The sequence below is a fragment of the Gallus gallus genome, chromosome 18, assembly GCF_016699485.2.
Source record: "Gallus gallus isolate bGalGal1 chromosome 18, bGalGal1.mat.broiler.GRCg7b, whole genome shotgun sequence".
NCBI lineage: Eukaryota > Metazoa > Chordata > Aves > Galliformes > Phasianidae > Gallus > Gallus gallus.
The window spans coordinates 9,985,210-10,009,786 of NC_052549.1; the positions used below are offsets into that span (position 1 = coordinate 9,985,210).

At 49.6% G+C, this 24,577-nt stretch overlaps 1 protein-coding gene across 6 annotated transcripts in view; it reads right to left on the minus strand.

The window, feature by feature from the left end:
- RPTOR (regulatory associated protein of MTOR complex 1) overlaps positions 1 to 24,577 on the minus strand; it is a 119,413-nt gene that overhangs the window by 7,839 nt on the left and 86,997 nt on the right. For 4 of the 6 annotated variants that reach the window (XM_015295613.4, XM_015295612.4, XM_004946273.5 and 1 more), the window contains 9 exons: positions 21,153 to 21,256; positions 19,851 to 20,034; positions 17,894 to 18,004; positions 12,245 to 12,350; positions 10,783 to 10,897; positions 10,341 to 10,465; positions 8,985 to 9,089; positions 5,389 to 5,436; positions 830 to 936 (listed from right to left, as the gene is read on the minus strand). In XM_015295613.4, the coding sequence (XP_015151099.1) occupies positions 830 to 936; positions 5,389 to 5,436; positions 8,985 to 9,089; positions 10,341 to 10,465; positions 10,783 to 10,897; positions 12,245 to 12,350; positions 17,894 to 18,004; positions 19,851 to 20,034; positions 21,153 to 21,256 (1,005 nt within the window). The remainder of the gene's footprint in view (positions 1 to 829; positions 937 to 5,388; positions 5,437 to 8,984; positions 9,090 to 10,340; positions 10,466 to 10,782; positions 10,898 to 12,244; positions 12,351 to 17,893; positions 18,005 to 19,850; positions 20,035 to 21,152; positions 21,257 to 24,577) is intronic. The other 2 variants (XM_426232.8, XM_015295611.4) reach the window with 1 other exon arrangement.

A 24,577-nucleotide genomic window follows, 5' to 3' on the forward strand; every position in this document is an offset into this window, starting at 1 on the left:
CTTTCAGTTACAACAAATGAAAACTAAGTAATGCTGCAAAAGTGGGATAACAATCAGGAGGCACGTTAGGGCTGCATTAGCTAATTTCACACCTCGGTCCTATTTTTGCTGTCGCACTCATTCACCTTTCCCACCTGCTATTCACAGCTGAGCGCAGGAGCTGCTGGCTGGAGCGCCCAACTCCGGGGCTGTCTGAGGCAGCCCTGCCAACTGCCTGAAAGCAGAGCGCGTCTTTGAAGCAGGAACAAGCAGCAGAAGTGAAAATGAGGCACTTGCTTCTTCAGCTACATCCAAAGTGCTTCCAGAGGTGCACTTTTTGCAGTTCAAAGAGTGGGAAGCACCTCTGTTAGCTCAGCTCACATGGCTTTCTGCTCTTTGTGCTCAATTTCGGTTCTCCGGTGTTACTGAGTCGGGAAGTTCCAACCACTCCAATTTCAACACCACCACTCTTTGTAATCAAAAAAGAAAGCCTTTTTTAGATGCTTGCAGCACCATCACTCATCCTCATCGTTTCAGAGATTTTCACCTCCTGAATTTTGGTGTTTCCTAATTTACATAGAAAAAAAAACTACACGAAAGTAATTAAGATTAACGTAGGCTTAACCATCCCGCTTGGCAGGGTTAAAGCATCACGGTGTTTATCCAGGGCTGATTATCTTCTAGGAAGTTTGGAAACCAGCCTTCCTGCTCTCTGCAGCACGGCAACCTCACTCAGCAACTGCTGCGGACGCAGAGCCGTGTGCTCACTGCTCACAGCACACCCCAGCAGCTCTCCTGTGTGCAGGCAGCACCGTGGGAGTGCTCCCGGAGGGCCGTGCGTGGATCTTACCTGCACTTTCATTTCCCTGTCTGTGTCCCAGATGCGGATTATCCTCACATCTCCCGAGGTCATGAGCAGCCCGGTCTCTTGTTCCCAGTCGACCACCATTCCCGCTCCTAGGAGAAAACACAGGCAGGTGTGTCAATTACTCCCCAAGTCAGAGCAGGCAGAACTGCACTACTTACAGCCCATAAGTCTGTAGGACAAGGCCACGGAATCTATTGTTACAGGAAATCTACAACTGCATGCACACACCCACACGACCTCCAAATGGGATCAGAGATGGTCCTGGATTTAAGTCCAGCCCATGGCCTCTACCTCTTGGCTGGAGGAAATGCTTAGGAAAGCCTGGATGGAGGTGTCAAACCCACGGGGCAGACACGGCCCTGCAGGGCTCTGGGAGCTGCTGGGGATGCCTGCAGGGCTCCTCATAAACCACCCACCCCAGCAAAGACTGAAGCAGACCAAACTGGTGACATCACACACAGCAGAACGTGTGCTCCTCTGCATTGCTGTGACTCCTCATTTTAACAGAAGTACGTGGCTAAGGGGTGACGCTTCTGGACAAGGAATAGTAACAGCAGTGCTGCAGGGTACTGAACTAAACACTGTGGTAGGACTAAAAACCAATTTGCCATACAGACAGGTTCAGCAATTACACTGCCTAGAACAGCTCCGTGAGAGCTTTTGATCCTCATCTCCGAGGCACAAAGTGATTGCTGGCTGAAGTTTACACGGAAGTCCTCTTGCAAGGCTCTTGCAGCACGGAATGGATTTTCTATCCCTGAGCACCTGACTGGGGCATCTGCACACAGACAGGCTGGCAGCCTGCGTGAACTGGTGAACTCTGCTGGTATGGCAGTTTGCAGAGACAAATGCACCCCATTCCCTTCCAGCCGGGAACAATGCGCCCCACTGCCACCGGGGGAGCTCCCACACCCCACACAGAGCGCGGCGCTGTCAGAACGCAGCAGCGTTTGGACCTGGGAAACAACTGCAACAAAACCCTCCGTTAGGAGGGGAACTCCGCACGGAACGATGCTCGTACGCTTAATTAGAGGGAACTTCTGGACCACCACGGCACGCAAACGCGTTGCTAAAAGCAGAGAGCTGTGCACCAACCACCCTTTGCTATTTATGCTGCAAAGGCTGACCGGCCCAAAGCTACGCGTTGGCCAGGGATGCTTTGATTCATACATTAAAAACACTCCATAGGAGCGCTGAAAACACCCTTTGCCAGCCAAGGACCAGCAGCCGGTGCCGCCTGCAGAGGGCGCGCGGGCGCCGAGCAGAACGGCCGGGTGCGGCGGGCGCGCGAAACCGCGACTTAAATGCGGCCGCGGGGAGAAAAAACCTTTGTGACACCGCGCGGCTGTACGGCTGAAAGTGAGGCGGGAGGGCGCCTTCCGACGCTGCGGCACCGACTGCGCGAAACGAAACAGAAAGAGCCCAACCGGCCCCACCAAAGGGCAAATGGTGCCGTGGTGGGAACGACAAAGCGCTGGCTCACGTCTACATGTTAAATCGTAGTGTTTTAGGATGAGGAGCAAAGGGAGACTTGGTGCTAATGATGATTTCCTCTTTAATTAACAGAGGTCCTTCTCCAGGACTCACCCGCTGAGTGCTGGCTGCTGGCCGCAGGATGCTTCAGCCTCACTGAGGCGGAAGGAAATGCATCCTGTGGGTACCTGCAGCCCTACCCCCAGTCCTGAGCTCCTCCTGCTTACAGCAGTGGGGCACAGAGGGGTGACCCCACGCAGCCCCTGACACACCTGAGGCCACGCACCCGCAGGACCGGGACCCAGCAGTGCAGTTCCCTGAATGCACAGTTAGCTAAGATTAAGGTCACCCTGTAAGGAACGATACGTTCCCAGGTAACAAGTGATAAATCTTCCACAATGCAGGGGAAAAAAAAAAACCCAAACAAACGAGGTGGCTGTTGCTGTTTGTGAGCCGTTTAGCACAAGTGCTTGCAGTGCTGTGCGATGGGAGATGATGCACAAAGCGACGGCTCTCGAGGCTGTAACTTCCTATGGCTGCTCCCCCAGGACTCCCCCCGTGCATCACATATGTGTCTCATGGGGACCGTTCCCTGTATAAATTTCAATAAATAACAGCGGTGTTGAGATCAGCTGCCTGCTGGTGTCTCTGCTTATTTTTATCACGGCTGAATGTGGGCAGCCCACACCGGGCACCATCAGGAACACCTGCACAGCCCACGGACAGCAGCACCTTGCACTGCGATGGATGAGTCCTGACCACAGACCCCGTGGCTGAGCAGTGAGGCACAGCGCTGCCTTCCCCTCCAGGAGGCAGTGGGAGGGCTGCGTGACCTCCCCCCATTAATTCCCACAGCACCCTGCAGTCAGTGTCACTCTCCTCCTGCCAAGGACTACGCACAGCAAGGGAGAGCAGGACCTGCGATGCTGGAAATGCACGCAAACCCCTGGAGCTGCAACGTCTCCAATTAGGTTATTTCTGTCACCAGAACTCAGGTGCCCCTCTCAAACTTGCTCCTATGGGACTTACCCCCACACTCCAGGAGGTGTGGGCTCACTTTACCTTCCCCCCCTGCTCTACAGCACATCCTCAGTGTGATTCTGATCCTTGGACCATTTGGGGGCTGCAGCCTCCCTGGGGCACAGCTGCCCCCGGGTCCCCCCAGGTGCTGAGACCCCCCAGGATGCCTCTTCTCCCTCTCCCACCTGCAGGGTTACAGAGCGCAGGGAGCAGCAGCGTGACTCAAAGCAGAGCACAGCCCCACAGGGCACGGCCCCGTATTTCTGCAGCACAGGTACTGACGTCCTTCACTTTGTTAGGGAAGCCCCAGGAGAGCAGGAAGGAAGCAGGGAGCTGGCAAGCATGTGCTGCTTCTTTCTTGCTTGGCGTAAGTAGAAATTTGCTTGAGGTACGACAGATGACGGCTGTTTACCTACTGGGGCCAACAGCTCCCGTGAGGCAGCGATGGATGGGAGTGCACGCAGGTTGGACTTACACCCCCTTGTTAACACATCTCCCTGTATCACTCGGGGGGCCCTGGGGATGGAGGCAATGCAGCCGGGCAGAGGTCACAGCTGCACTGCATGCAGCTCACATGGACGTGAGGGATTCTGCTGCTGATCTGCACTCGGTGGCCCGGTGTGACCTGCACCATCGTTAAACCATTGGTCTTTCTCCAACACACCAGAGATCTGCAGTGCAGCTACTTGTGCCGAGCGAGGCATGAATGAAGAGACAGCCCCTTAGCTTCCATTCAGTAAAATCCCCACAGAAGACTGGACAATGAGAATGGATTTTTGGTGCTTTAGTGATGAAATAGTGGTGTATTCTGCTGCCAAGCGAATGGCAAACCTCATGTGCTTTTAAGACTTCCTTAGCAGGCAAGAAGAGATCCTTTTGCTGAATATTTCAGTAGGAGAATACCTACCCAGAAAGTGCTAGTGACTATTTTGTATTGATTCCCAGGTATTATTTGCTTGCAGTTGCAGGGATGCAGTGCAGTTGCTTGGCCTTAGCAGCACTGCTCCAACAAGAGAGTTGCTGGCCCTTCCTTATGCTGCTCGGATGCCTGCATTACCAAGCAGGGAATTCCCTGCAGCCAATGCCTTGCTAATCTCAGCCTTTCCATTTGAGAATAGATTTCTGAGTGAAACGCAGAGCCACACTGATGAAAGCAACGCATCAGCTTTGCTAATTTCAAACTCAGTGCTTTGCTTCCAAACAGGGATCTGCAAAGACCTCCAGCTAAAGAGCTCTGCATCGCACGCCCCCGCAATCACCTTGGTTCTGCTGATCACTACGGACATGTTTGGCTCATATCAGTCAGCAGAGATCGATAACTGCAGAGCAGCTCAAGAGCACCACGTCAGCTCTCACCCCATGTACGTGTGCACACAGATGCTGGCATGTCAGCCATCTGCTTCCCAGCAGCAAGAAGGGGTCAGGCTCGGTGCCATGCAGCCCTGGGTCCCACAGCAGGAGGCTGAGGGCTCGTCTACCTCCCCGCCACATGAAAGAACAGAACCTGTGCCATTTACTAGGCATTTCCCTGCCAAATGACTAAGTTCACTCTCCTAAGCCTGCTAGGTGAGATTCTTTAGCTTCTCCCTCTCAAGTGATCCTTATAGCAAAAGTGTATTACAAAATAACCCCAGCAAAATCCACATCAGCTGAATGGCCGCTTGCATTTGGAACCTGTCATCCCAACTCCTTTGTCTGGGGATGCTTTGAAGTCTCCCAAGAAAGAGAGATTTCTGCCTCCCAGAAAACTGCCCACACTTCCTGCGCAGAGCTCGGTGGATGATGCAGACCTGTGGATCTTTGTCCTTTCCTTCAGTGCCGGGCTGAGCTCACTCAGAGCACACAGCACTGTCCCCGCATCGCTCACAGCTGTCACAGACACACACAGCACGAGGAGTGGAGAGGGAGGAGCAGCAAAGCCTTCCAGGAGCCACGAGGACCCAGCAATCGTTCCAAACAATGCCAAAAACCAACCAACCAACCGGACGTGGACAAGGAGCTCCTTTCCCACCCCTCCTGGCCATAGGAACAGGAAAGAAAGCACTCACCTCCCTGCTTACTTCTGTCAAGATAGATTGAAACCCTTCGGGCCAGACCTGTGAGAAGACAGGGATTAGGGGTGACACCACGGGTCAGCCAGAGCAAAACAAATCTTACAACAGGATTAGAAAAAGCAACTTGAAGCAAAGGACAGGACAGAGAGAGAAGCAGAAGCACCGAGAGCAGCACATGCCTCCATCCCGAGCAGCGTTAGTTCTGTCACAGCCCTTCCCAGGACCAGTGGCTGTGCACACACCATGCCTGCAGGTCTGACATTTCCTCTTGAACAAGCAGATCCTGGGAGCTGCACTGAGCTGGCTCTGAGCGGGAGGAGAGCCAGGGCCAGAGCCCAGCCTGCACAGCTCTGGTACCGTGGGGAGCTGCAGCCTGAGGGACATCCCATGGAACTGACAGAGCACAGCGTGGGTGCATTGCATACGGACCTGGGGGGGAACAGCCCAAGGGCAGCACTGGGCAGCTGGGGGCAGATTCCAGAACTGCAGTGTTTTAAAGGGTAAAGTCATTCTGAGCAGGGATCGTGGCTTGTTCTGCTTGGTCACAAAGAAACAAGACATAAAACTGCAGAAGCACGTGCGTGACCCAGCAGTCACGGGAGAGCACCAGGGCGAGCTGGAGCAGATGCGGGGCACAGGGCACTGCTGTTTAGTGAGCTCATAGCCCTAGGACCAGCACCCCACAGCCAGCAGCACCAACAGCCTTTCCTATAGGAACTGCCAAGGTCCCAAAGCCTTCTGCAATGAAATCACAGTTTCAGAGCTCTCCAGGTTTACGTTCTTCCTACGCTGCTCAATGGAAGATGCTTGGCTTTTCCTACAGCTTTTCTGCAGAATTTATGCTGCCTTGAAACACTATGGCTACTGCCAACATGTTCTGCCTTTTTGTCAGACCCTCTCATCTCTTGTGTTTGTCATGTGAGAAGTAACACTGCTTTACACCAGAGCACCTGGTACTGATGCAGCTTTCATTTTGACTTAAAGAGGCTTTCTTGGCACATGGTGCGCGCAGACGCAGATCTAATTAAGATCAAAATCAACACAGTCAACTGCCCACACAGCAGTTTACCCATGTTTAAGATTCACCCTCCCTGAGTCTCACTCAAGCCGACTGATGTGCAACAAGCTGGGGTCAAGCTACTTCTAAGCGAGCGCATCTGACCCAGCTCAGCACTTGGAGCATTCAGTTCTTTCACCTCGGGCTGCACAGCACAAGGAAGGGCTGGAGGAGTGCGAGAGGTTAAGCTTTGAGCCTCACCCTGCATCATCCCCCAGCACAGCCTCTGAGCATCTGTTATTGTCAATATCCCATTCCTTTGACAAGCCAGCGACGTCTTCAAGCTTCCAAAGGATGTATTTAGGTACCGTGTATTCCTCCTTCCTTTTGTAAGAGGGAAAACTGCCTAAAAAAGTCAGTATTCTGCTTGCAAGACGACTGTTAAATTCAGAGATGAGTCTGACATTGGAGAAAAGGATGGGAGTGGAGAGAAGGAAATCAATAGTGGGAGCACACAAACCCCAGCAAAACTCCTGAGCTCTGCAGCTTCAAAGATGCATCTTCAGTTTTATGAGCCAGCGCTGGACCACAACTCAAGTCTTGGCAGCAAAAGATAACTGTTCAATAGAGCGTCTCATTTCCAAGGGGACTTGATCCACATAGCTCTTCTGAACTGAGTACAGTTATTTCTCTCTCCACAAAAATCTGCCCTTTTCTTCTTCTGAACCTAGTTCTATTGCTCCAAAGGTGAAAGGCAAGGGAAACAGGGCTCAGACTTCCTAAGACCTTACTGGAAAGAAAAAGGCAAAATCATCTCAAGAGAACAGATTCAAGTTTTGGCACACTTGTTTTGGCAAGTGTAAACTCTCAACTCTTAGAGCTAAATCAGCTCTTCCTCAGCTCTTAACCTATTTTGCAACGTCAAACATCGATGCTCTCTAACAACCCTTTCTTCAACATTAAAGCTCTGTAGAGAAGAAGGTAAAGTCAGCAAATGCTATGTCCTTATATAAGGTACACGTAGAAAGCAAGGTAGGAAAATGGAGTTAGCCTGAAGGAGTTCAGTCTACAGCTGTCAGCATCTTCCCTGAACACGACTGATGATGCAGCAAGAAGACGATGTAAGAGCAGTCCAGGGGAATTCCCAGACATCAGCTGTTCGGCTGAGTCCATCACCAAGGAAGCAAGATTCAGAGCCCAGAGATGGTAAATGTTAATCGGCATCCTTCATGAAAACTGGCATTGGCAAGAAAGGAACGTGGACCAACCGAATGACTCTACAAAGCGCAACTGGAGACGACTGCTGGATACTTTCCTCTCTGCCTACGGACGGACGCGCGCCGTGCATTACCACTGTTTTCACCCTGCTTTAATGACATCTCTGCAAAGAGCAAGTTTGGACCATGGCAATTTTCTCAGCATGCTGCAGACATCCAGCAGCTTCTCATCAGTTTTGCACACATACTGCAGTGAGGCACAGAGCCTAACGTTACCTCAAATGCAGTTCCTCATTCCTAAAACACCGGAGATGAAACGGGAGGTATTAAGGAAAACAGCAGATATGAGCTCAACAAGGCAGCACTGGTAAAATCCAATGAATAGCTAAAAGAGCTGTGTCAGACTCCCGTGATGAGCCACAAGCTCCGAAATGAGAACTGTCAGATTTTAAGGTCAGAATGAGCGATGGTGGTCATCTTATCTGACCTCCTGCACAGCACAAGGCAGAGAATCTCACCCAGCAATTCCTGCATGAATCCCACAAGCACTGATTGAACTACAGCACACCTTGAAAAACCTGGAGACTTTGTTAAAACTATTCAAGTGACAGAGAAACCCCATTAGAGCATTAGTACGTTATCAGGTCTTAGAAGGACAAAACGTCCATCTCCTTTAATATCTTAAAACAGATTTCAGGATTACCTAAACTGGTCTTCTGGTTTCATCCTGTGCACAGCAGGATGTCAGTGCTCCTTTCCGCATCTTTTTCTAAGTTTTCTAGCATCCAAATGTTTGATGTTTAACTGTGCTGTCCCGCAAGTGCCAGATCTGGACGGCATATTGTCTTGTCACCTCCTGACCCACAACGAGCAGTGGACAGTAAGTGCTGGAATTGAGCTAAATGAAGTCAGAGGTGCAACATGCAAAGCTGTGCAAAGGCTGAGCAGCCCATCAGAAGGAAGGAGACAGTATGTGAGCCACTATCCCACCCGGAAGGGAAGAACAAACTCCTGCTACAAGGAGCAGGGCAGTTCCATCATTGTTCTACAGATCTCTCCTTGGGAACAGGCTAGAGGAACACCTGGCCAAGACAGCTGCTGTGATGCTTGTGAAGGACAGGAGGCTGCTCTAGCTGTTCTTCAGCACGTGTGGGAGGTTGCTGCGTTGGGCTTTTAGTCTTGGTGGTTTGTTTTAGGAGAAACAAACACAAAACTTGGCCAAAGGCCATTCCAGAAAGGCAGAGACTGTTAAACAAGGATGTTACTGGTGGCTGATGTTGAGAAACCCATTTTACTGTACTCATCCTGAGAAAAAAACCGTATCAACATGAATTACTTCTGACCTCCCAATCCCCTCCTCCAGGCAGGGGACCTACCTCGTGTAGTTGGCAGCATGTCTGACAGCCCCTGCCACGCCGTTACCATCTCCGGGTTCTTCTCCAGGTCTGCAAAGTTCTTCCATACTCTGATGGCTCCATCATCTTGGGAAGCACAAAAAAGAGAACACGATGCCATGTCATTGCCAACGCAACCCTCATAATTGTGCACAATAAACAGAAGAGAAGCAACACTGTACTCATAACGAACTCCAGAAGTGAGAGCCTCACTGGAACTTAATACTTCTTATTAGAGTTGTTTCTCCTTTAATCTTATTCCATAAAGTCTAAAGCATTGTTCCACTGGGAACTGCTTTAGAGGAACTTCTCTCCTTCCTACAAATAACACCTGACATCAGATGTTGTTCTTCTCTTTGACCAGTTTTCTCCAGGAGCTGTCTCTGCCCTCCTTGCTCCTGCACTGAGAACCACATAAATACCCTCCTAAACACAAAATACAGCCCCACAAAGAAGCTGAATCGAAGCCCAGCCCATCAGCAGCAAATCTTTCAAGTACATCATGTGTTTTTTTCAATTTGTTCCCCATCTGTGAAACTTTTGTGCTAAGAATCAATAAATTGAAAGAAAAATGTCCTAAAGGCCCTCTCAAATCCTCTTCCACCTCTCTTAATTACACCCAACCTGTATGTTTCAGCATGAAGTTTGAAAAGCTATTGAAAACCCTCAGACTGACAGGTTTAGAATGGTTCCTGGGGAGTGAAGCATTTCTTACTCACAGCTTTACAGACCAATGAATGAGAAAAAGCTCTTCATGCTTCCTTACGTGATGCAACAGGGCATTCTGGAGAACTGCTTCCCTGGCTGAGACACGGGGACTAGAGAGACTCACAATGAACTCAGAACTATTGGAGAAGCTCAGTGCCTGAAACAATCCCTGTCTGCTCTGGACTTCAACCAGCAACCAGACCCGATTCCTCATACTTTGGCTGCAGCACCATTTTCCCTCTGGCTCTGAAAGCAGCTTTTGACCAGCTGAGGAGCACAGTGCCCAAGGAATGGCACAGGAGGTTGCTGTGAACTTGCCATGCCAGGTTCTACCTCGGAACGCCGTAACAAATAAAGCTGTGCCTGGAAACGGTTTCAGCAAGCGTTTCATTTGTTTGCTGTTTGAGAACACTGCAGCACTTACATAAGCTGTTCAGATATTTCAATGCTGCCAGAAGCAATTCTCAAGTTCGATCCTGGAAGTGCTTCAGCTGAGACCACACGGGTGAGGGGAAGGGCCAGGCTGGGCCAAATGCAAGGCAGAGCAAGAGGTACAGCACAGCTCCCATGGCCCTGCTTTCTGAGGTTCCCCAGCTCCTGCCCTGCCCCATGGAGAGCTGCACTGCTTACCTGTGGCTGTCAGCAGCAAGGAGCAGTCCTGCCCGTTCAGGTACTCCATCGCTGTGATCCGGGTGTACCGTGGGTTCCCGTTGTGGAAATAATCCAATTTTTCCCCTTTCTCCCAGTCCCAGAAACTGGGGGAGGAAAGAACACGAGGTCAGTTCTTGGTTCTCTGCGTAAGCTATCAGGGATCTATGTTATGGCTAAACTAACAGCTGTGCATGTTGCACAGCAATTCACTTTGTTCTTCTTTGATATTCAGCCTCACTTCATTAACAACGTAGGCCCACCTTCTGCCAAAGAAATAGAGCACAAGCTGTGAGGAACGACCACAACCCGGGCTCACGTGCTCCTTCTGCAGGACTTGGTGCAATGCTTATGGCCACGGTGCCAACCTCCTGCACCGACACGTGCAGCACGACCCCCACAGCCCGCACAGAGGAGTCCTTACCAGATACTGTCCTTGTCAGCGACTGCAATGCAGGGTGTGAAGGGATGGAACTTCACCACGGAAGGGACGCCGGGGTTCCTGTTGAGGAAGATCTGATCATCCAGCCGGGAGATGCCTGGGGGGACAGCAGGCAGTGGGCTCAGCGCCCCAGCAGCCCCACAGAGGGATGGGGGCTGCAGAGCTCCCCAGGAGCAGTCAGAGACCACGGCACACCACAGCCCCGCTGCACTGCCACGCATCTCAGCACAAGCTGCAGACTAAACACTGAGATGGCAAACGCTGGGATCCTTTATTTTGGTAACTGAAGAGAACAAACAGAGCACGCTCAGCCACGTGCAAAGAAGCATTTGGGGACCAAAGAAGTGGATGGCAACGGGGCTCAGATCGCTTAGTTGGAACTGGTTAAGGTCCCTCCCAACCCAACCATTCCATGGTTCTATGAAGCATCAGCTTGTCTTGATGCAGAAATCCACTTGTGTTGGTTGTTTTTTTTTTTTCCAAAATAAAACAAAAGAACCTACTTTATTCAAATGACAGCATTCTGGTTTAGCCTGTGGATTATTTATTTCGCCTTCCATTTCAGTTCTTTCAGATTTTAGGTTAATTTCCAAATGAAAAATATATTTTCCACCGAGACTTCCAAATGGTGCTTACAGACCTTTCACCCCCCCCTTTAGAGCACTTCATGATTTGCAGACAGTGTTGGTAACCCCTGAAACTGCATTTTTTAGCACAGTGTGAATCCATCACACAGAACTGTAAGCTCAAGAGACGTTCACTCAGTCCCGGTTAGTTTTAGCATGCATCCATTTAATTTCATTTTCATTAAGGGATCCTAAGTCTATTCTAATTCCCTTTAATATTTCAGACTTACTTTTTTTTTTTTTAATGAATATTGGCATTTCAGCTGCTCAGGTCAAGCAACCAAATATGAATGCTGTCTAGAAGAAGGTTTTTCTTCAGGCAAGCATGAACAATCCCCTTTTTTGTATTCAAAAAGATCCCCCAAGCCATTTCCTGGGCTCCAGTTTCAATTCTCTATTATTCTGGTTTATGATACTCTGCAGTTCTGTGACATTAAACTTCCTGTCGAGCCCAGCAAACCTCCAGAGAGCGAAGGCACTGCAGCAGGCTGTGCCTCCAGCACCAAGCCCTGCACTCAGCACATCGGTTTCTCCACCTCCATGCACCTCAGTTCCCATCCTGGGGGGAACAGCCCCCACAGAAGGACCCTGCCCTGGGGGATGTGGGCAGGGATCCGGCCTGTGCCAGGTCCTGAGGGCTTGCAGGGCAGTAACAAGCAGCAAAACAACCGACAGCAGCATGAGCCCCTGTCGCCCTGCCTGAGAGCGGTGACCGCTGCCTCTGAGGCTCAGCACAGGCACTGTTAATGGGGATTAAAGCCCATTGTGGTGCTGGGAGCCCCGGGAGCTGCCTGCAGCATGGCAAGAGGGGCACTCACCCTTCTGAATGATCTTCTGGGCTTGCTTCCTGACCCGGGCGTTGCGTAGGAACCTCCACTCCCTCTCTTTGCGGATCTGGCTCTCCAGGTCGTGCTCCTCCGGGATCTGTCCATACATCAGCGTGTTCACAACATGAAACAGGAAATCAGAACTCCATGAATCACCACTCACAAACACGTGTGTTCATATCAGACCAAGCCACGACACCTCAGCATCTCCACACAGTACGTGGAGGAGCTCAAGGGACATTCTGACTTCAACCTTCCCGTCATCTGTGAAACCTTCCCCTTTCCTTTTGCCGCCCTAATCCTGAGATTAAAGAGGGAACACGGCTTTGATACAGACTGAAAACTACGAACACATTAAAATCTATCTTTCAGTAGAGAACTGCAGGCCAGAAAATGCATTGCTTTATTCCCTAATTCCTGAGATGCTTGAATTACCAGCACGACATCCACTGCTAATGGCAACTGCTTTCATTTGCAGAAAAATGATTCCCCTGCGTGGCCTGGGTTTGGTTACACACACACACACACACACACACCTCCACTTGGAATGGGAGCCCTGAGCAGTATGTAACCACTCTGACCCACTTTATTGCATTTACTCACACTCCACAGCCCCCGATGGTTCCCCGCAGGACCCCACCTGCAGCCAGGGGGACCATGGGGTAGCACAAGCAGCTCCTGCCAGCCTGCAGGTCAGGGCTCAGAGTCACTGTGCCCACACCCAGAGGGAAGAGCCCACCAATCTCACCCCCAGCCCACTGCAGGGTTATGCACAACGTGTCTTTTGCTTCACACTTAAAAAATGATCCAAGACCAGCAACATCGCTGCTCTGGAAACACCTTTGGGTCGATGAAGATGAGCTGTCTTCCTTTGATGAAGGAAACGATGCTGTTCCGGGCAGAGCGAGCCTTGGAGAAGGGTGACATAAAAGACAGAGTCCTTTGGCTCCTTCCCCTTCCCCACAGACACAGACTTCTTTTTTCCCAACTAAGAAAGTACTTAAATCACCTGCCACTGTTATATGCGCTATCTGCAAAATGTATTATGCTCTGGAAAACAACCATTACTGAGCTGAATTGCTGCTGCTTTAAAACAAGAATCCCACCCTTTCTGCTGGGGAAAAAAATAAGGACTGCTATTTCATTTTTTCAAGAATATGACATCTATTAGAAAGGCAGTGACAAATGACCAATAATGTACAGCAATAAACAAACCTAAGATAAAATACATCAAAGTAGATTTGAGGGTATGGAGATTACAGCTGCACCTTAATGAAAATCCAGCTTCCCTGGGAATAAATTAAAGTAGGAGCCAGGAGGAGGCCAGGGGATGAGCAGGGCACGAACAACAGCACAATTTCCTGGGGGCACCCAGCAGCTCTCTCAGTTTAGGGCCAAGAAACCCAGTTTGCAGCTGAGCGAGGCACTCCTCTGCTCTCCAGCAGATGAAGGCTATCAGATTAAAGAAGCTGCCGGGCTTCTCAGGTCTGAAGAAAAAGAACTTTTCCGTGGAGGCTGAGCTGAAAGCTGCTTTATTATCTGATCTCAGCAATAAGCATTCTTCCTATAATGAGATCTGCTGAACTAAACTTATCATTGCCAAGCGCTGCCAGTACCTGTAACCACACAGAGGTGCTCGGTACCGGCTCAGCTCGGTGTGCTGCAGGTGACTGTTTGTTTGTGGCAGACAGGCACGGCTCTGAGCAGCCAAGCCCCCAGACCAGCACTGCAGTGAGCACAGAGAGTTGCAGCATGCGGTGCAATGCAGCACTCCTCCTCTTGTTCCCAGCAGCCTGCAGGACAGAGCTGGGTGGGTGCAATAACAGAGGAGAAGAAAGGGGAGATTTAGGTCAGATGTGAGGAGGAAATTCTTTACCCACAGGGCTGTGAGGCTGCAGCACTGCCCAGAGCTGCGGGTGCCCCATCCATCCTGAGGCTGTGGATGTGCTCTGGGCTGGGGGGCAATCAGCCCACGGCAGGGATGGGGCCGTGGGGTCCCTTCCAACACAGACATGCTGTGATTCTGTGATGACTTTGTAAGATGAACCCCACAGAACACATCACAAGGGAACTTCTGGTGGTGCAGAAGCACAGGACTATGTCAGGACATGCGTGCAATAGGGCAGTGACCTCCGGCTCAGCAGCTGCTGGCTGGAAAACCAGAAATTATTATTCAAAAGAACCAGCTATTTAGGCTCATTATTCATGCCTTTGTCTCCCCTCCCATCCAGCTCTCATTTAAGCATTAGAAAGTCATTTCAGTAAACAACAGCCGGGCTTTGGCTGCTGCTCAGCTCTCCTCCGAGCAGAGCTCCCAGAGGTACGTGGGAGTAGCAAACTGTGCTACATGATGAGGATCATGACATGGCTCCGATTCCCCGCATCTCTGAGCTTCCACTCAGACATCAACCAGCGACGATCCCAAAACCTCCCACCAAGTGGTGTCATCTGAAAGCCAACCAAGCTCTTTTTTAACACCGTGTCCCTCCGTGTCGGCAGGGAAGTCAGTATTTGGATGGGAGAGGGGAAAATTCAGCAGTCTGCTCCCGTAGTAAATACAGTTTGTCCCTGCACGGTGTTACTGCAGCATCGCACAGAGGGCTCCCTCCTCCACCAGGACTTTGAGCAACAGCCAAGACAGAGAGCAGCGAGCGCTGAAGTGAGGGCTGGGATTTTTCAGGAAGGATTCCTTATGTAATTCTCACCTTCCAGGATCCTTCCCAGCTCCTGCCTGCATGTTCTGCCAGCCCTGCGAGCAGCAGATGCTGGCTCTGCTCTCCTTGATTCAGGGCTTCCTGACAGCTGGCAACAAGGCTTTCCTGTGCCATGCGGTCCAAGGCCGCCCGTGGTGAGCAGAACAGCCTTTTGCCATCACAGCTTTAGGAAGAGGATCGACTTGTGCAGAGATCAGAGCTGTGGTAGGTAACTGTTTTTCCTGGCACACCGAGAATTTACAATGCAGTGTTTTCTTCCTCCTGTACCTGATTAGATAATCGATAAATCAAAGGCACTATGATGGCTTGAATCCGAGCCACTGATTTACACTGGAAATTAATCCCTCAATCTTTCCAATGAAAGCATTCTCATAGCAAGGTCTATGAAGCAAAGCTGAATTCATAAATTAAATATGACTAAGATGCACTCACAGTCATTTTATGTTTATTCATTACAGGAATAGTTGTCTTATCTTTCCCTGTTTATGATGGTAGGCAGCATCTCCAAATGAAGTATTGGAATTGCGCATCAACGTCATCTTTATCCATCAGTACTCTGTAGACTTTGCTCTTTGCCTTTTTCATGAGGCTAAAGCTCCCACAAGACAGCAGCTGCAAGCCAGGGCTGTTTGTTCCTCACTGCTGCAGGAACAGATTCTAGGAAAGGAGTGCTCTTTGGACATTCAGCTAAGAGTTACAGGATGGCCAGGGCTGCCTGGTTACACAAGCAGTGATCAAGATGTGCCAAAGGAAGCTGTAGCAGAGGGACTTCTCCCCGTCCCTTGCACGTGTACCACCCACCCTCATTACAAAGCCACATATAATTCCCTCAAAGCCAGTACAACACGCAAGCTTTTTGGCAGAAAGACCTCCACTTGGCCTCTTAAGGCTGCTTTACAAAAGTAATGGGGAAATCAATTCACTTCCTTGTTTCATTAGGAAACACAGATTTTGTTTCGAGCAAACCTTACCTAAAATACTGCTGTCGAGGACGCTCTGTGCTCAGAAAATGCAACCCAAGGCAGTGAATGTCACCAACCCAAACCACGGGGACTAAGAGAACATACGTACTGCCACTCCTGCTGTTACAGTAAGAGCTGAAGAGAGAAAGCACTGTGCCCACGTTCTGCATAGGGATGTAGCCTGGAGCATCTCAGTCCTCACGGTGAGACTCTGAACTCTTTGGGACTCACTACAGTGAAAGGAAGCCTGAAATTTTCATTTCCAGGACTCCCCCTCCCTGGCTTCTATGAATTAGTATGAGAACACTCCGTATGTTTTCTTTCCTCCCCCAGTTTTCTTAATTTTATGCACATGAAGTACTAAACCTATATATATATACACACACACACAGCTCCCCATCTACACATTGAAGCTGCATTTTGATTGGCCATCTACTGTGATTTATCGTATTAATAAGACACCCCTTTTTTTCCTTAGAAGGTAGACAAATGTTTTTAATAAGAACTAAGGGATGGAAGAACATCCTCCTCTGTTTCTTTTACTCTCCTCTGGACTTGAATTGAGACACTGAAACTCATCTCGATGTGAGAAAACCCCGCTATAAAGCTTGACCGAGCCCCATGGGCCAGATGTATTTCCTAATGAATTATTCTGCTAATGATATCAGAAGAAAGTTAATTTCACCAGCAGCAGAGGAGGTGTCAGGCAATCACTCTACCATCTAGTTTTTCCTCCTGGTGATTTTCTAAACAAATTAAAGCTACACAGAAACCTAGCTGCCATGTAACTGGTTTTCTGATATCCTTAAACTTGGGGGCAATTACCTCACCTCATCACCAAACAATGAAACATGCCTAAAGATGGGAAGGAGCAGTAACAGATGGCTCAGTGGCAATTCTTAGATGAGACAGCACATAAAATGTGCCATTTCTTTGCATATTCTGAAGATTTAAACATCAGCGGTTGCATAAAGGCATCCACTGCTGAGTTGCTCAGGTGGTGGCATTAATACAAACGGTGCATTATAGTTCACATTAATTGCAATACCTTCAAAAGTTAAGCTGAAAGTTCTGTTACAGTTTGTGCTGCTCGAATCCCAGGGTACCTGGAGTCTGCTCCATTGTGGTTGCCAATACCAAGGCAAGGTTTACTGCTTGCTTTGATTTCATGCTTAAGATTGAAACCTGATCTTTGGCTAAAAGATTCTGGGAATTTGAGTTTTTATTTCCAGTCACTGACGATCTCTACTCGTCTCTGAAGAGCTTTGTTGTGTCTCGTTGTTTTGTCTTTTTCTTCCTAGAATAAAGCTTTAGTGCATCTCCCACTTCACATAAAACCAACTTAGAGTTACCAGAAAGCACTCGCTTCCAAAGAGATCTCAATGGAGATTTGTCATTACAACCCTCCTTCTTTGCTGTTGTAAGTTTTGTTTTGTTGCTGAACTTTGAAAAGAATAATGATTCTTCTGAAGTTTTCCCCATGCTGTCATGTAGACTGCCAACAGCCATTGCATTCTCCTTGCTAAGGTGAAGGAATCAAGATGGGGTGCACGTAAGCACAGCTTACAAGTGCAGCTCTCAGGTCACACCTGAGCACAGAGCCATGCCTCACTTCAAGGGGAGGGTATGTTCTGTTGTCCCCTTCACTCAAGAACCTCCCCTCATTTTCACATTCTTTCTTGAAAGCATTCTATGGGTGCAGGGCTTTTGCTTTGGGCTCTGTCCCTACCAACACCCAACCTTTCTGGCTCTCACTGCCTCTCCTGTTCCCTGTGATAGGCAGTGGTCACGCAGCCCATCAGAGCAGGATGATGGAAATACATCCATTCCTTTCCCTCCTCAGCCAGAAGAGGAAAAGAAGGCAAAGTGAACCGAGGAATCTTCTAGCCTATGCTGAGGACCTCAAGCACCTCAACCTTTCAAGAGCTGCAGCATCACGATTCAGACAAACAAGGAAGCATTACCTTCATGACAGGCTGAGCAAAGTACTTCGCGCTCCAGTCACAAAACCCCGTCTGCACTGTGGCTGAAATGAAACTTTTGTGTCCAACGGTATCATCAGCATCATCAGTGGTCTGTCCAGAAAGAGAACACGATGTTATCCCACGTCCATCTCACTCACACGGGCAAATTGTATATACAGTGATACCCAGACTGCCTGTGGCAGTTCCCTGAGCAGAGGAAAACCCTCGGAAACATTGCCAAGGATATGAAGATTTCTGTGTCTAGCTCCATGACCACTATCATTACGTTAACCGTTCAGAAATGCACAAACAACCTCATCTGCACAGCACACGACACAACCAGGTTACAGCATGAATCATGAGCCCAAGTGTTCGTGTATCACAAAAACAGCGTCCCAGGATGAGGTTCCTCGTGGCCTACACAAGAACCTGGCATTAGAAACAGTGGTGAGGGGAAGGTGATTCAGGATAACTCAGCTTCAGATCAAAGGGGCATATATCCATTAACTGTCTGTTATAAAACATAAGACATCTAAAAAACAATAGAGACACCACTCCATTCACCCAGGCTTCATTCAGTTTTTGAGAACTATGAGCTATGCTGCTGCTGCTATCCCCGTCAGAATTGAAGGTGTTCCTATTAATGCTTTGACAAATTTTTCTTGGAATCACACAGAAGCATTGGCTCTGTGCAAATGCTTGTTTAATGAAGAACAGTTACTTCCCAGAAGTCAGAACACACGAAATCTGTGCTGTCCTCTGAAGCCTGTGGATTGCCAAACACACACCTTACCATTTCCCATCCCCCCCTTCCATAACACCTTTTCCAGTTTCCTCTCACAGAGCACCAGAAACATCCTGGAAATGCTCTGAAGTAAAGAGAGGGGCAAACACCAAACTGCTGTCAGCCGGCTGGATCCAGGGCACTGCCCAGGAACAGCTTGTCCAGTGAGGCTGTGGATGCCCCATCCCTGCAGGCACTCAAGACCAGGCTGGATGTGGCTCTGGGCAGCCTGGGCTGGTGGTTGGCGACCCTGCACATAGCAGGGGGTTGGAACTGGAGGAGCATTGTGGTCCTTTTCCAACCCAGGCCATTCTATGATTCTATGACCACTGCCAAGTGCTACCTTCGAGTGATGGCCACAGGTGCACCTGTGTGCTTGGACCGAACCACACTCATCTGAGATGAGTCACCTAAAGTCATCTGAAAGTGACATTCAGAATCCTTTGTGCACATTACAGCATTCCTCTGCTTGGCACCATATCAGTTCTTCATGCTTCTCTAAATGGAAAAACACCCAGTACCTGGTGACTGTCATTCAGATGCTACCACGGATGCAACCCCCCCATCGGCCTGATGCTGAAAAGAAGAGACACCGCAGCTCTTGGCTGGCCAGATGTCTCCCAGCAGTGACCTGTAGTGAGCTCTGGTTTTCCCAGTGCCAGTCTGGGCTTACATCTGCTCTTGTGCTTAGTGAAAAGGGGCTGCCAAGCACAGAGTGGATCAGGACTGCAGTAAAGGAGGTGAATCTGCTGCTCCAAGGGCATCTCCCAGTATCTCAAGGGAAACATCTGCCTGCGTGTTAAAGGAGGAGGAATCCTCCCTTCGTCCACCTCTGCCCATGCTTTGCTGAGGTTGGAGAAAAAGCAACTGACAGAGATGCAGCTGTGCGTTATCGCTCAGGCAGACAAATGTTTGTGAAAGAATAAACAATCAACTCAAATAAAATGCTTCTTGGTGGCAGCAGAAGTGAGTAATGTCCTACATCAGAGTCATAATACATATCCTGAAGAAAAAAATTAATCCATTTTTACTTTACTGGTTAAAAGAAGCTACCCTGGTGTTAGCAGCAGCTAGAAGCAAATGAAAGATATGCAGAAATAAAACACGAAGAACAGAAAGTGTCACAAAACCCAGTGGAGCAGGGGATCAGAACTGAAAGCAAAGTCTCTTTACCTGTTCTGGCCCTTTGTCAAACATTTTTCTTGTTCTGGGGAACTGGTGGGAGTGGGGAGTGTACTGAACCCCCATGTTGCCCACGTTGGCAGGTCGCACAGACGTGATGTCCCGGCTGACCGGTTGCTTTGTCACATCATTTGTCAGGCTGGAGCTGCTTGTGCTAGTGGTTGGAGGCGATCCTCTACAGATCAAAAGAGTAAAAGGATTTAGATAGCAGCAGACATGTGACTTGCCCTCATTTTCTGAACCACTCTGATAGGTATCCCCAGACACCTGGCACGTCTCACTAAACTGCAGTCCTGACATGCTTTCCACCTCTGAGAATCAGGCTGGTTCTACAAGCAGGAAGCAGTTCAATGCTCCCCCTCACAGCAGAAACAAAGCTAACCCCCAAACACAAGGGCAGAGGCTAACACTGCCTACGTTACCATTACCTGCTCTGCTGCCTTTACTCCTGCATGTGAATTAAGTTAGTTCTTTTACTTTGCTTGCTTCTAACAAGATTTATCCTTCACTGCTGTGCTTCCTCTACAAAAGCAAAACAATCCAAACACACAGGCCAAAAAAGGTACAAATCCCAGCAGTGAATCCTGACTGAGACAACTCCACATTCAGGATCAGAAAAGCAAAATTCTGGGAACCTGTATGCTAAGCAGTCACACACCCACACGCAATGACTGTGACCATGGCACGCTGACCAGCAATGTGGTGATCGGAGTCCTGGCAGACCACAGGGCAGCATTTCAATTTGCATGCAAACTGAGATCTGTGCTATTGCAGCATTGCATAATGCTACCAGAAGACATTAAAAGCGTCACTGAGCAGTTCAGAGCCCTCCTTTCCAACTTTGAATCTCACTGCTGCACATGGATTGTGAAGCTGCCAGATCTCAAGCCAGGTGTTTTCCCTTGGACAGCATTCCTTTGGGAAGGAATCACATTTTCAAAGCCTAGCATTGCTCATACTGTTGCCTTAGTTTTCCTGAGTTGAGGCATCACTTGCTGACCATCAGGTAACTCAGGCTTTAGCTGAAACTGGAGAAGAGAGATCAGACTTCAATGGGAAATCTGCATACCTCAGGTCAGAGCGCATCAGTAAAATGAGCAACATTCAACATGTCCCTGCAATCTACCTTTAGATAACCAGCGTGCCTTGTTATGCTTTGTCCTGAAAGGAGTAACATGTAGAAACTCCCCACTTGTCCCCAGAGCTTTTGTTCCTGAGCCTCTTACCAGCACTCAAACAAGAAGCTACAAGACCCCAGTGGGCTCCCGATGGGGAGCTCTTGGGCCCACTTACCCCACTTGGTGGATGTGCATGCCCTTGTTGGTGGGGCTGGCGGGCGCCGACTGCGTCAGTGAGGACGTGTCCAGGATGCGCTGGGGGCGAGCATTGACTGTTGCCTAGAGGGAAAGACACAACAGAGCGCTGAACGGGACTGCAGAACAGCATTTGCAGGGGTTTATTATATGATACAACTGCACACCTGGGGTTAAATGAAGTTAAGCTCTCTATCAGTGTGTTTGGGGGTGCTTAAAAATATACGTGAAAAGTCCCTGTGCAGTTTTCAACACGTAACACGATTTTGCTGCTCTTTGAGTCTGACAGCACTTACCAGACAGCACCGTTCTTTTGCTTACAGAGACACAACTGACCAACACATCAGCCTCTCCCAAAAGCAGTCACAGCCCAGGACCCACAGCAGAACTTGCACCACGAGGTGAGCTGACAGCACGGAGCTCCCACCCAGCACTGCACTGCTGCCCATGGCTCCAGTATCCATCCTGATCTGCATCTCATGTTTGGGTCACAACTGTCCTTGCATGTCTGTCAGCTGCACAGATCTGCCTCCCATTGCCTTTCCAACTCCCCTAGTGGGAGCTGAGCTTCCATGGAAGTCACTGCAGGACGCCCCTTCCCTACACACCAGCCCACATCGGTTTGCAGGGGAAGGCAGCAGGTCTGCACAGCTGGGCTGCTAACAGCTCTGCTGAACACAGCCAGGCCCTCCTGCAGGCTGAAACAGACCTAATCCTGAAAGAAATATCTGCCCTTCCTCCTAGGAAAGGTCCCAGATGCCGGCCAGGGGATGGCAGTGAGCAAAGCGTGCAGATCCAGCTCCACCTGCTCAAGGGCTTGAGCCCTGACCACCACCTGCTTGGCTCCAGGGGCACACACCAAATGCCACGGCCTTACATAAGCCCGGGCCAGCCCTTCCTACAGGCTGGCTGACTTGGGGTTACTTTCCTCTTTCCCATATGAGGTGAGGGGGCCCCAGTGCCACTCATCACGGTCACGAGTGCAGTGGGGTCTTCAGTGAGCAGCTGGGACATAAAATCACAGAGAGAACGGAAGGAAAGCAGAAACAGTTTAACAACTAGTCACAGATAATTATTCATTGCCAGTTCTAATTAGTCACAGAAGGCTCAGTTTTCAGATTCACGCAGTCAGATCTCTGTCACCTGAAACAGCTCTGGCCCCTTCGTGTCACAGCAGAGGGACAAGGTGAGCCAGTGACAGTGTGTCAAAGGGGCACACCGAGGGGAACGTGGCAGCAGCCTTCCTTCTTCCTGGGGAAACAGCAGAGGGATTTCTTTTCTGCCAGCAGCGAGCTGTGCAAGGCTGCAGCTCAGTGACATGACAGCGTTTTGCTGGAGGCTGCAGCTCCCCGTTTCCCAGGGATTTGCTCCTCTGCCCGTCACATCACCTCTTTCAGGAAGGGAAATGGTAATTCGTAATTGTGCAAATTGACACCCGGTGGAGGAAAGGAAAAAAAAAGAGCACGCTGTCAGAATCGCTCGCTCCTGCACAGCAGAGCTGTACTGAGGGTGATGCGGGTGGAGGAATAGCTGCTGGGACAACTCAGCCTCGGGGCTTCCATTAAAAACAGCTGGGTGAGGCAATGTGGGAGGGAAGCAAACTTCCCTTAATTAATTTCGATTTCAAAAAGTCTTCAAAGGCCAACACTGCTTACCGTCTCCTTTCTGTTTGTTTGTTTGCTTTGGTACAAACAAAAAGCGTGTTTGGGACTTTTAAAAGATCAGGCTGGGAATGAGGTTGTATTACTCCAATCTGCATCGTGAATATAAATCACAACTCAGCAGCAATCTGTGGGAGAACCAGCAACGTCTAATCAGCCCAGGAAATAAAACTGCACATTTCCAACCCAGGAAGCATGCACGTCTGTGCAACCTACTCACCAGCTGCTCAGAAAGACATCGCCCTATTTAAAGACCACTGGAGTTCTCCTGGAGATAAAGAGCTGCACTCATGGCTCCGTTACACTGAGTAGAAATTGCCTCGTCGGAAAACAAAAATAGCTGCTCTACAAATGCAGACACAACCTGAACTCCTGCACAACCCCATCGCACACAGCACTGCCCCGGTGTCACAGGGCTGCAATGCTTACTTGTCACAGCCTCACACTGCACCCATAATGTCTGCGCAGCCCTCAGGGTGACTGATTTCCATGCCTGACACCTACCTGGTACAAAACATGTTGGAAAATCACGAGGACTCAAAGCACAGAGCCTGGCAACGTTCTGCAGCTAAATGCTCAGTTCACCACGAACGAAGATGTGGGGAGCACACCGTCTGCACGTGCTGTACCTGGGAGGGGCAGGAGGCCCAGGCTGCTCCCAGCCACGTGCAGCCCAACCTCCATGAGCACCAAGGAAAGGTGTCAGCGTGCAGCCAACACAAGGTAATGGTTAATAACTTCCTTGAAGTGACAGACAACTCCTGCAGCCGGTCCAGGCTCACACCAGCACAGAAGGACGGATTTGGGGCTGTAAGCCCTGGCCAGCACTGCTCACAGTGGGAGCTCTGTCTGTGATCGTAACCTAGGGTCTGAAGCCTCATCTTCCATGTTGGAGGGCTGCTAACAAGATTTCACAGGAGGAAACCATTTTAGAAGCTACCTAAGGCGGATAGTGCTGGCAACAGCAAACGCACAGTATCAATAAGTGCACAGCCACCATATATGCATCTACCCAAGCCAGTGGGCTAACTGCACGTTTAAATGCTGTCCTTATGCCACTTGTGGCTAATAGAAGGACAAATATGGCAAAGAACAACAAATAAGCTTCATCCACTGGAGTGTCCCCGGATAAAAATCCTCATAAATGGGAACGCTTTTATTATTTTGCGAAACCATTTGAAGAGCCATTGCCTCAGAGAGCAGCTGTCTGAGGAGCAGAGCATGAGATGTGTGACATCCATCCACTTGAGCTTTTGGACTCCTTCCTGTGCAAAGAATTTAGGGCCAGCCTTCTCAGAACCAGCGCCCAATTCATCAAGCAGTCACAGCATTCCTATGCATATCACAGCGCAATGATCAACATTCCTGCTGGCTAAGCAGAACCACAGCAGTGCTGGTGAAGGCATCTGCAGGGCACAACCGCACCTTTATTAATATTTATACCTCTCTTTCCACCAGCAAAGGAGTCGGTCCTGAAAAAACAGTTAAGTCAGAAAAAGCAGATCCATTTCCTTTGATAGCCCTTTAAATCCCACAGTCGGACTAATGCTCCATTTTGCAAAGAGCCTTCCAACATTCAACACCGAAGCAGCTTTGTGCAGCCCGAGCTGAGATGGAAATCTTTTAACTTTTCTTATTCACCTTCATTTGGAACCTCGTGCCTGACAGCAATTTGTTGTACAACAGAATCACCAGGGGAGGGCTGACCTCACCGCCCCCACTGTCAGAACCATTCTCTATCCCC